The sequence below is a fragment of the Carassius carassius genome, chromosome 24 (assembly GCF_963082965.1).
Source record: "Carassius carassius chromosome 24, fCarCar2.1, whole genome shotgun sequence".
Lineage (NCBI taxonomy): Eukaryota > Metazoa > Chordata > Actinopteri > Cypriniformes > Cyprinidae > Carassius > Carassius carassius.
In genome coordinates this window covers 25,242,847-25,255,248 of record NC_081778.1, presented here as the reverse complement: position 1 = coordinate 25,255,248, position 12,402 = coordinate 25,242,847, and the positions used below count along the sequence as shown (strand labels likewise).

The following is a 12,402-nucleotide window of genomic DNA, read 5'->3' as shown; positions in this document are numbered from 1 at the left end:
TAGAACTTAACCACTGATTTCTAGTTGTGTCCTCTTTTGGAAGACCAAACAAATTAGTTTCACTTTCACAATGAAACACACAGTGTCTCCACGACATGGTGGCAGCAGCAGCAACAATACTACATTGAGAATAAAAGTTACGCCTTCTTTCTTTGCGTGAACATTTGGGCATGTTATGCAAATCTTCCCTGTCAATGAAGAAGACGTGGGAGCGTGCTTAAATGAGGCGTTTTAGGAGGGCATGGACAAGTCTTAACTTTTATAAAGAATATCTCTTTGGGCTTGAGACTTTAGTCTTTGTGACTTTAGGGATTGTATCTATTCACAAACAGCTTGTAACACTTGTAACAGAAAATAAAACTTGAAATAGCATCATATGACCCCTTTAAATGACCTTGCCTTGCATTATACCACAATGATGCAAAAGATACAGATCAATTTAAATCACAGATTATCTTCATCTACTCCTTAATTTTGCAATTTACCATTTGCAAAATTGAGCTCTGCTAGGAAAATCTCAGTGCCATCGTGAGCATCATCATCTGTGAGAAAACAGCCTCAGCTGATGATGCACAATATACTGTATATGACACAAACAACAAACAGTTGTGTATTCTGGTTTTAGACTGATACATTTGGGAAGTGGGTGTGAATCATGACTGAAATGCTAAAATTAAGGGTTTGAATATGCAACAGCCTTAAATTTAGTGTCACGGCTCTGGGTGTACTATGGTATTTTAAGCCTCATAATAGTGTAATGTTATGCCCCTTTGCAAAAGAAAGTATCATTGGGTAGGATATTTCTCTGCATGTGTAAAATTGAGCTTGCATTTTAAACAAATGAGCATTAAGAAGTAATCAAGCTTCCTTTGTTTCAGAGTTCAGTGAGTAACAATGTGACAACCAGAGTGATAATTTGGCAGTGATGCATGCAGCTGTTGTCACAGTGACCACTGGCCATCGCTTTGAGACCTCAGTGGTAAAAATCTTTTGACTTGAAGTACAGAAGTATTCATTCCTCAGCACTTGGGCTGCACAAATTTAGGCAAAATTTTATTTGTGATTTTTTGGATAAAAATTGTGATTTTTCAGAGGGAGGAAGCCAAATGAAGCCATTAAAGGGCCCCTTTTATGTCATTTATAAGGTTCCCAATATTGTTTTGCATGCATACAATGTCAAAAAATACTTTCTTAAATTAATCATTTTATATTACCTCATATTCCAACTATTCATTTGAAGCAGCTTGAAGAAGGTTCTGTCTCTCTAAACCCCTCCTTTCTGTGAGCCTACTCTGCTCTGATTGGTCAGATGGCCTAGGCTGTTGTGATTGGTCTACGGCGTACAGCGCGTGTCGAAAACTATACGCCCACTGCCATAGTTTGCTTTCTGAACGCTCGATAGAAAGTATAAACATCTATTTAATTCAGTGGAACCAACTGGTCAAAATAAACTGGGTAATGAGCCATCTTTCAGGAGCAAGTGTTTTGTGAATCAGACAAGAATGTCACGAACTGCTCACATTTCACAACAAAGTGCCACATTTCACACAGGCCGTTTGGGACATGCCAGTCGCAATTGTCTAGTTAATTTTCAATGGGAAATATGCAGAGAGTGGCAAAATGTGACACAAGCACTGCTCGTGCTCTCATAATCCTGCCTCTGTCATTGGCATGGGTCTTGAAACACACAGCGCATTTATTTATTTAATCAAGATTTGATACTCAAGCTAAGCCATATCACAATTTCAGGTATAATTTCAATTAATCATGTATTCCCTAGCTCACACACTCCATCACATCCAATACCGTCATGGAGTCATGTTCAATCAGCAATCCAATTGTCTGTCTATCTTCACCCATGATTGCTTTAGAAGCATTACTCCGCCTTCACAGACTGGGCCAAACCTATTTTAGTCTTCAGCTACTATAAAAGTCTAGGTTATGGTTAGGCTATGAATAAATCTGCTTTGTTTTGAATATGTAAGCGAAAGTCTATGATTGTCAAAATGCTGTTTTCATGTGGCAGTCAATCCAATAGGCCATTCAGAGGCACTGTGAAACTGCAAATTAAGCAACCTAATCTGACATACCAACCAAGGATCTAAGCACTAGCTAGTGTGTTTTTACAAGCTAGTGAGGACTCTTTAAATGACAACCTCTTCCTCTCTGGCAGAAGCACTTTGGCGGATCCGCGGATGTCATCTAGCTCTGTGGTATAGTGGTCTGGGCTTTCTCCATTTGAGGTCTCCTTGATGACGCTGTATGTGAGTGCCACGCTATATGTGGGGGGCTTCTCGGAGCGCTGGGGCCCACAGTGCCACAGTTTGTGGAAGGCGGCGCGGAACTTCTGAGACATGGCATTGTAGATGATTGGGTTGATGGCACTGTTCATGTAGATACAGAGACGGCAGAAAAGAAGGAACCAGGTGTCCAAATAGGCATCTTTGAGGAAGGAGTTGACCACCACCAGCGTCCGATAGGGCATCCACAGAATAGCGAAGAGGGTCACCACCACTGCCAGCATCTTTGTCACCTACAGAAGCGAGGATGCCAGAAGTGTTCAGTTATTTATGTAACTCTCTGATGCCTCATAATTACCTGTATTTTTGTTTTTATAGAAATACTCTTCAAACTCATTTTAATAGATATGATTTAATGTATTCGGAGCCTCAACACTGTTTAAGTGAAATATGGGCAAGATTAAGAGTTCTTATTATAGAGGTGCCAACATACTCATTTTAATTTGTCACTAATCTTGGCCTTTTGCAACAGTATAAACATGATTTTCACGGTACAGCTGTTGTATTGTTTGCCAGATTGTTCCCAAATGTATTAACACACCATAACATGTGATGGATCATTTATTGTAGAGATCTGCTACATAGCTGTAAGACTGATTTCATAAAGGTCATAAGAGGTGTGTTTTCTCACCATGTTTGGACAAGTCAAAGAGCCCCAGGGTAACATAACAACAAGTAGCCCACAGTGTCTCCAAGACACTCTGATGAGGTCTGGATTCACTATTTGGACTCTGCCTGCTGGAGGCTATGTGAGCGTCACAACACATCACATTTCTCAAATAGTCGGCAAACGCCCGTGTTCTGGTTCTGAATCACAAATATTTCCTGGACTTCAATTCACCACAGTCAACGAATGACTCTTATAAGCCGTTCCGAATCTCGAACAACTGACTCGGTTATAATGAGTCGGTTCTTAAAATAAAAAAAACGTGATTCCCCAATAAATCTGATGAGCCTAATGAGACTTGTAGGGAATCAAAACATAGCGATCAGAATCTCGAACGAATAACTCTTGAGATGGTTGTTTTCCTATGGAAGCATATGGGTAGCATTATTCAATTTGGAATGTAATATGCAAAATGACAATGCAATATGTAAAATGGCAATGCATTTCTGTATTTACATTTACATTTTCCAATACATTTGTGCAACGTATGGTGCAAAATGAAAATGAAAAATAAATTACATAATTTTCATTTGCCATTTCACACACTAGTTTTAATCTGTAAAATGAATACTAATTTTAACGCTTTATAAGTTGCAAAATTAAAATGAAAATGTATTACAGAAATTATTAGATATGTATAACATGTTCAAGCAAAAACTGTGGCAAAATTATCACTTAAATGCTATTTTTCTTAATTGCATTAACACTCACAGTCAAGACACTTACGATTGCATTTTCATTCAATATCCCGCAATGAATGTAGCAAAATTCAATGTGAACATTGAAAATGCATTCCGAGCAGATCACGTGTCCGCCCCCTCCCGCCATGTCAATCACTGCGTGAACAAGGCGGGGCTTGCAGAAGGTCAAGAGACTCAAGATTCGAGAGGATTCAAGTGAGAGAACATGGACAAGACAGTTGGTCCGTGTACGTTTTGATCATTTCGGTTTATGGCTTCAATATTTCATTCGCACTTGTGGGCGGAGCTGAAACGCTGCTTTCATCTGATTGGCCGAATCGCTCAACCTACAGCTCAGTCTTTTCATTCTTTCAGGCAGAATAAGAGTCAGTACTAGTGCGGCACTGTAATGTCTGAAACCACCGCTCACTGTTAATTAGCATAATATTTGAATCAGATGTAGTTGGGCACATAATTTGTGCTGCTGAGACCTGCAAGAGACCCCGTTAAATTATTTCTAGGTTACTGTATTGTATAAATATTGTCCCACTGATAAAAACCAGTGCAAATAGTTCTGTCTCCTTGGATAACAGTGAAGTGAAAATAAATATAGTTACATTTATGAAATAGAATTAAATAGGATTTTTTGGGAAGGTATGTCTGGCCAGTTATACAGCAACGCGAGTCAGACGAGTCTGAAGATCTGAGCTGAATTTGGTGAAACATTAAAGTTCTAGTCTGTGTCAATTACTCTCATAATAAATAATAATAATAATGTTACCAGTATTTTTCGGACTATAAGTCGTACCTAAGTATAAGTTACATCAGTCCAAAAATACGTCATGACGAGGGAAAAAAAACATATATAAGTCGCACTGGACTAAGTCGCATTTATTCAGTACCAAGAGAAAAGATTACTGTCTCCAGCCGCGAGAGGGCGCTCTGGAGCAGACTACAGGAGAACTGAGCAGTATAGAGCGCCCTCTCGCGGCTGTAGACGGTAATGTTTTCTCTTGGTTCATGTCAAATGAATTTTGATAAATAAGTCTCACCTGACTGTAAGTCGCAGGACCAGCCAAACTATGAAAATAAATGCGACTTATAGTCCGGAAAATACGGTAAATATATGTTGTCTTTCTCAAGCCCAACAAAGAAGACTAAAAAGAGAAACATCATTCAATTTGGTATGTAATAAAACGAATATTACTAATTTATTTAAGAAATGTAACTATATTAATTTTCACAATTATTTATTAATTTTTATTTCCACTTCACTTTTATCCAAAGAGACAGAACTGTTTGCACTGTATTTATCAGTATGGGACAATATTCATACAATACTTCAACCTAGAAATAATTGCAGGTCTCAGCAGAACGAATTATGTGCCCAGCTACATCTGATTCAAATATTATGCTAATTAACAGTGAGTGTAGTTTCAGACATTACAGTGCTTCACTCGTACTGACTCTTATTCTGCCTGAAAGAATGAAAAGACCGAGCTGAAGGTTGAGCGATTCGGCCAATCAGATGAAAGCAGCGTTTCAGCTCCGCCCACAAGTGCGAATGAAATATTGAAGCCATAAACCGAAATGATCAAAACGTACGCATAGATATATACCTATGACGTACATGGACCAACTGTCTTGTCCATGTTCTCTCACTTAAATCCTCTTGAGTCTTGAGTCTCTTGACCTTCTGCAAGCCCCGCCTTGTTCACGCAGTGATTGACGTGGTGGGAGGCGGCGGAGACGTGATCGGCTTGGAATGCATTCATTGCGGGACATTGAATGAAAATGCAATCTTAAGTGTCTTGACTGTGAGTGTTAATGCAATTAAGAAAAATAGCATTTGAATGATAATTTTGCCACAGTTTTTGCTTGAATATTTTATACATATCTAATCATTTCTGTAATACATTTTCATTTTAATTTTGCAACTTATAAAGCGTTAAAATTAGTATTCATTTTACAGATTAAAACTAGTGTGTGAAATGGCAAATGAAAATTATGTAATTTATTTTTCATTTTCATTTTGCACCATACGTTGCACAAATGTATTGGAAAATGTAAATGTAAATACAGAAATGCATTAACTTTTTACATATTGCATTGTCATTTTGCATATTACATTCCAAATTGAATAATGCTACCCATATGCTTCCATACTTTTCAAGTGAATCGCTAGTTCGTGATTAAAATCAGTGTAGTCACTGACTGTTTGCTGATATTGTGCCATTAAAGATTATTAATTTGGTTGAAATCAACGTACATTAAGAATTTATTTAAATATGTTGACAAAATTTTGTTTTATTGGTGTTTTATTAAATTAAAAATTATTGAAGTGTATGGATACCGCCTCTAAAACGTTTTAAAAAGTCATTAAAAATATTTGTATATAGTATTTTCGCAATAAGTTTATTACGCTTATTTTGTTTGTACGATTGTAGTTTTTATTTTTAACAAATTGTCCGAGGGAACTGAATGTAATACGAATTGTATTATCTATCTATCTATCTATCTATCTATCTATCTATCTATCTATCTATCTATCTATCTATCTATCTATCTATCTATCTATCTATCTATCTATCTATCTATCTATCTATCTATCTATCTATCTATCTGTTCATTCATTCCAATATTCCAGTATTGTTTCCGCAGAAAGCAGTTAAGAAATCTAAATCAACGATTCCCTTTATGCGCACAATTACGCACAGGAGAAAACTCACTTCTTAGTAAAATAAACCAAATTTTACCTGTCTCCGAGAAGCAGCAGTTGCGTTGCTTGAGGAACTTCTGGAGTTCCCATGCACGGACGACTCCTTCCAATTTCTTCGACTCTCTTTGGGATCCGACGGGAGTGGGTTGAGGAAAAGAATCCTTGCGATCAATCCGTATAAAATAGTGGCCAACAAAAGCGGGATAACGTAAAACACGGCAAAATCTGTGAAATATATGGGCAAATACAGGTTTCTAGAAACTTTGTAGGCGCATGTCACAAGGATAGCGTTCTCATAAATGATCTCTTCCGTGTCGGAAAGATAAAACCACATAACGCAATAGAGGGACGTTAAAACCCAAACGAGAACAATGATCTTTTTGGCTCTGGAGAGGGTGCACATAAACTGTGCTTTTATCGGATGGCAAATGGCAATATAGCGTTCAATGGTGAAGGCTGTGATGGAACAGGAAGATGCGTTGATGCCCAGGTACTGAAAATAAGTGATGGAGAGGCATCCGGCGTATCCGTACACCCAGTGGCCGCCGAACAGACTCTCGGTGATGTTTGGCAGCCCGGCTGCAGTCAGGACCATGAGGTCGGCAACTGCAAGACTCACCAAATAGCAGTTAGTTGGGGTACGCATGTGCTTGGTCGTTAAGACCACAAAAATGACCATTACATTGCCAACAATTCCAACTCCACAAATAAGAATCACTAATAAGATGCTGGAGACCTTGTATTCGATACTATAGTCAGTCCATATCGTTGCCAGAGTCCCGTTGTTAAATTTGAATAAAGTGCTGTTCTCCATGCTCCACTTGGTTTTGTTTCCTTGTTTGCGCAAAAAAAAAAAAAATAAAAAAAAAAAATTCACCTTTCAGCGCGCAAAAAGGGCATGTTTCAACATTCAAACGGGAAAAATCCTTCAAGTTAAAATCTTTGCATTTTTAAATGTCCTTCTGGAATAAAGACACCGCTCACAGCAGACTTTAGATCACAGAGATGGAAATGAATGCGTTTGCGGTTGGCGCAAAGCCAAGAATGTGTCCGTGGTAATTTGTGTGATATATAAAAATCCCGTCTCTGGCGTGCATAACTGCAGAGAGCTGGCAGAGGTGTTGCACCGCCCAGGGCTGAACAGGCTGATATGGACTCTCAAAGACCTCTAACCCTGACAGGAGTCCGAGCGCGTCAGTATAGAGTCATTGTGCGGTGCGCAATGCTGCAGCTGCAAGCAAGTGAGGAAGTGTCTCAAAAACACGTTCTGGTCAATTATAGGTGTCTCGACTAAGCTGCCAAACACACAGACAAATATAGGGCCATTTTACATTCTAATGAAAGTAAGATTGCTTTGGGTAGGCTATATCAGAACCGATAGAGCTTGCTTTTAGGCTGTTTGTTTCAAGAGTTGTGATAAGGGTTACAGACTGATTCAAGCCAAGAAAGACTGGCCAAGTTTGATTTCACCCGAATGCAGGAGGTTTACACCCGGAGGAGAGCTATTACTGACACTTAACAGAGTATATTGAGGACGCACAGGTCTATGATAAGTGAAAAATCGCTGCTATAGTTATAGCTGTGGTTGAACTCTGCTGGTCTTTTAAATGTAGAAGGATTTTTAAAACTGCATCTTTTATGGTTATAGCCATCGTTCTTGGCATGAACAGGCATTTATTGTTTTATTGTTTGATTGGCGTGAGATTTTTCAGGTTGGTTCATCTTTGCTTGTTCTTAATATGTTGCTGTGTTCATTTTTAGAAGCACGGCAGTGTCAATTGTCAAAAAAATAATTAATCAATCATTTTTTGACAGCTTTTGGACTCTCTCAAGCCTTGACACAGATTGTTTTTTTATTCTTGAGAAAACCATAACTTTAAAGCAGTCTAATCTTCTGGATTTATCAGGATGTTTGTTTCTTATTCATTTATTTTCATATATATATATATATACTTTTTTAAATTTTTTTTAATCATTTTATTTTTGAACATAAAAAAATAGCAGAGGTCCGGTCCTCGATGACCAGCTGGCTACGGCCATAAAGACATAATCCATAATGGCCAGGTAAAAAAAAAAAAAAAACATTTCAGTAGAAGCTTTATGCAGTGAAGTGCTTTCTCAGCTATTAATCTTTCTAGACCTTTGCAAGTATACACAAGAGTATAAGCAAGGTCTGAACGATTTTATGATTTATTAGGCCTTATTTATTTTCATTATATAAAGTCCTAAATATATAATTCATTGTTTGTATAATTTATTTGCAACCATGCATTATCTTCAAATAGGCTAGATGATCGTCCAATGACTTTCCCTATATACTTCTTTGCATGATAAGTGTTCGACTGCCATCTTGTGGGCATTTTGAATTATCACACAAATAGTCCCCATCAACTTTTCTGAGCTAATTGTAGATTCTAGAATTCATTCAGATAAATGAAGAGCAATTAAAATTGCCTTTAAACATTTTATTATTTGGATCATGTTACAATTTTAAATGCCTTTAATAGATTCACAGTAGTTATTTATCACTATTGAAAATGCTGCTGAGAACATTTTATGTCATATGACTATGATATAGTCAAGATACACATTTTGGATGTTTTTACACTTTAGGATGAATCCTATTGCAATGTACGTCCCTTAACAACAAATTCTTAATTCCTACTTTATCTCAACTCTTCTCAAACTATGGCTAGGCACAATAATGAGATGAATAAAATCTGGAAGATATTATTTGTCAGATGTCCTTGAGAAAGAGACAAAGGAGCCCATTATTTGGCATTGATCAAAGTTAACTTACTGTAATGGTTCATCACCCAACTTCTACTCTGGAAAGAACAAGCAAAGCCTGTGAGAGATCAGAGAGATATTATCAAGCAGAGATGCAAGAGTTTATGAATATGGGAGCGTGACAAGCATTCATAAAGACAAGGCTGCAATTTCATCATTTGTTATGGAAATATAATGATTATTTAATTGTCTGCCGGACTGTATGATTCATCCATCCACTTATTGAATTTGATTTCAGCAAACTTCAGAATTTAAAACACAAAAATGTCATTCTTCTCTTAATCCGATTCAATGCCAGCAGACCACTCAAAGTTTGGCAGCCAGCATCTTAAAGGAATAAATAAAATTTCTGGCTGCGACTCAGAAATCTCTCATTTTCCTAATGACAAGAGCCCATTTCTACATCTCACTTTCCATGTCTCCCATCCAAAAGGCTGTGCACACAATGATTTGAAACTAGTCATTCTGTGTGCTCTCATTATTGGCTGCAAAGAGGGCTCATTCATATCAGAAAAATGAGATGAGTGCAGGTAGTTGGCAGTAACAGCATCAGCCCATCAAAACCATTTCATCAAATTAAATTTATTAAAATAATACTCACATGTTCAAGGACAATAGAACTAACTCTGTGTCCAAGATTTGATTCACAACTCTTATTCTATAAAAACCTTTTCGTAATTAAAACCCCGGGATAGAGAACGTTGTGTGGTTATAATTTTAAATGGATAGGGATGAGCTCATATGATACAATAAAATACATTTCCTTACCAGTGAGTAACTCCTTATCTGTGACTTCATTTAGAATAGCATTCTACCACACCATTTTTTATTGCTGCAGTATATAAAACTGCTTACTATACATAATTATGCAGCCCACAATGCAATGTGCTTAGCTTGACCTTTAAATTGTATCATGGTGGAAGTTGTTTTTCTCTTTTTTTTCATCTGACTGCAAAACCTTATGATATATATGTGTAATTTAAGTATTATTTATATAGTATTATTTATTAATAAATAATGTTTTGAATTAGCTTTTTCAGTTTTAATTTGAGTTCAAGTAATATTATGTGCTTTTGTAATTTTTATTAGTTTTAAAAAGCTTAAATGTATATATTTAAATATAAGTCGTAGGTTTAGTTATATTAGTACTTCAACTTAAAATTATTTTTAGTTAGTTGCCAAAACAACATTTCTAATATTCATGTAATTTTTTAAGTAGAATTTTTTAATCTAAAATTTATATTTTATTTTAGTCTTATTTCAATTAGCAAACATTTTGCAAAAGTATAAAATTTTAATTTGAATAAGTATGAAGTATATATTGCGCAATATTCTACTAAATTAGTATTCCATTCTGAACATAACCTGATATGCACAAATCCTGGATCACATGTCATGTGACAGACATGTTTAGCTCTGTGGGCAGAAGTGATTTTAGTCTATGCTCAGCTGTAATTGAGTCACTGTGCTCAGCACCAAGGACAGCTCCTCCCTTCTCCACATACTTGCATTTGCTTACCTTGTCTGTATTTTTCACAAAGACACTGTCATTGAGGCTAATAAAGAACTAAATGTCATCAGCATCTAATCAGAAATCCCAAACGATTCCCATAAATCTACTTTTTTTAGGACCTTGGCAAAGTAGTAAAGTTATTTCTGTCAAAAGTGCTTAATGAATGTCCTAACTTCCATTCAAACGTTTAGGTCAGTCAGAGTACTTATTTATTTATAAAATAAAGTTGTTCAAAAGTGACCGTAAAGAAATACTGTACACACACATACATAAATAAATAAATGCTGTTCTTTTGAAAATATCTATTTATCAAAAAAAAAAAAAATCTGCACATCAGAAATATTATGTATAACATTTGATTTATAATTAGGAATTGTTAACCATTCAAATTGTATTCATTTAATCTTACATACAGATATGAGAGAAACAAATGTGACTGCAGATTTGTTGCTGTTGTGTGATGTTGTTTAGTACTATGTGTCACTCTTTGCTCCAAAAAACATGAAGATAGATTGACGAGTCACAGCATGCTTCTATACATTCCAAGGTGACTTGAAAGCCTCTGAAACTCAGTTTTTTCCTTGGCAATGCATGCAGGATTGGCTCAGCTGGCAGCTGACATTATGGAAATCTCAGAGGGGCATGCAGCAGAAAATAAGCTGTGTACCCTTCTGAGATCTCTGTCCTGATGAAAATAGTCTATATTGACTGCAGCATACAGCTACTCCACCTATGTTCATAAAGTCTGCAGTGACAGATGGTAATTCATGACTGTGCACCTCATACTCCCTGAGCTGAGCCTCCACCAGTTTGGGACATTAATCTCTGGCTGAGTAAGCACCGCTTCTCTGCAGACTCATCTGTTAAATGGGAACTTCTTTTGCCATGAGCCGGAAGCTTTCCTTTGTACTGGTCAACACAATAGCACCTATTTATGGAAATAATATTGATTGTTTGTTGTCAAGTAGAGATTGGAAATGCTATTTAGGGATCATTTCTCAATGCACCTTGAAAGTGTTTGAAATAAAAGATCATGTGGACGAGATTTTCTTTATTTTTTCAGACAAATTATTATTAAAAATAAAACTTATTTATTGATGTTAATTATTGATGTTATGGATGTTATAGTAGTAATAAATAAAGGTGTGTTCATTTATTAACAAGGTCGTTTGAAAGAAAATGATCTGGTAAAGGCTGGTTGCATTAATTAAAAATAGATTTTACAAACCTCAAACTGACCGGTTATCTTTCAAGCTTTAAAGGACCAAAGAGCAGTTAGTGTAGAATGGGTGTGGTTTAGCACAGTCGATTCTCCTTACTGGTCATAGTGTCTCCAGGCTGTAGTTTTCAGTCATACGCTGGTGATTTGTCCAGAAAAAAATATAATTTTCGCTTAGGACAACTTCATTAACCATGGTTCAAATACAGTTTTAAATCTCTTATGATTTATATGAAAACACAAGAGTGATGTAAATCAGCGAGGCGTAGCTACCGGAGGAGAATTTACAAATCTTACTATGGTGACGACTTTACTTAATATTCATAATCCGTTGCTTCGCCATTGGAACTTTCGCAAGTAACGTCAGCGACACCTAATTAAAATTCAATGAGCAGGCATTCGCTATAGGACGACAACTAAGGGCCGCCAACGAGATCTTGTTAATATTCATACTCAAGCACTTTCTTATAGGAAGGTTACTGAGAATCGTCATCACTACCTAATTGATATTCAT

General features: G+C 36.6%; 1 protein-coding gene across 1 annotated transcript; it reads right to left on the bottom strand.

Annotated features, from left to right (window-relative positions):
* Positions 1-909: 909 nt before the first annotated feature.
* Positions 910-7,220, bottom strand: LOC132103276 (thyrotropin-releasing hormone receptor-like). The gene is made up of 2 exons (XM_059508242.1): positions 6,404-7,220; positions 910-2,533 (listed from the first exon to the last, which is right to left on the bottom strand). Exons 1-2 carry the CDS (start codon positions 7,178-7,180, stop codon positions 2,102-2,104), a joined length of 1,209 nt encoding a protein of 402 aa, XP_059364225.1. The 5' UTR covers positions 7,181-7,220; the 3' UTR covers positions 910-2,101.
* Positions 7,221-12,402: the final 5,182 nt, after the last annotated feature.

Excerpts from the sequence above, each read along its gene's own strand:
- LOC132103276 (XM_059508242.1), bottom strand. The coding sequence starts at position 7,180 with ATGGAGAACAGCACTTTATTCAAATTTAACAACGGGACTCTGGCAACG. Across the intron at positions 2,534-6,403 it reads CTGCTGCTTCTCGGAGACAG|GTGACAAAGATGCTGGCAGT; the intron begins GTAAAATTTGGT and ends TCGCTTCTGTAG.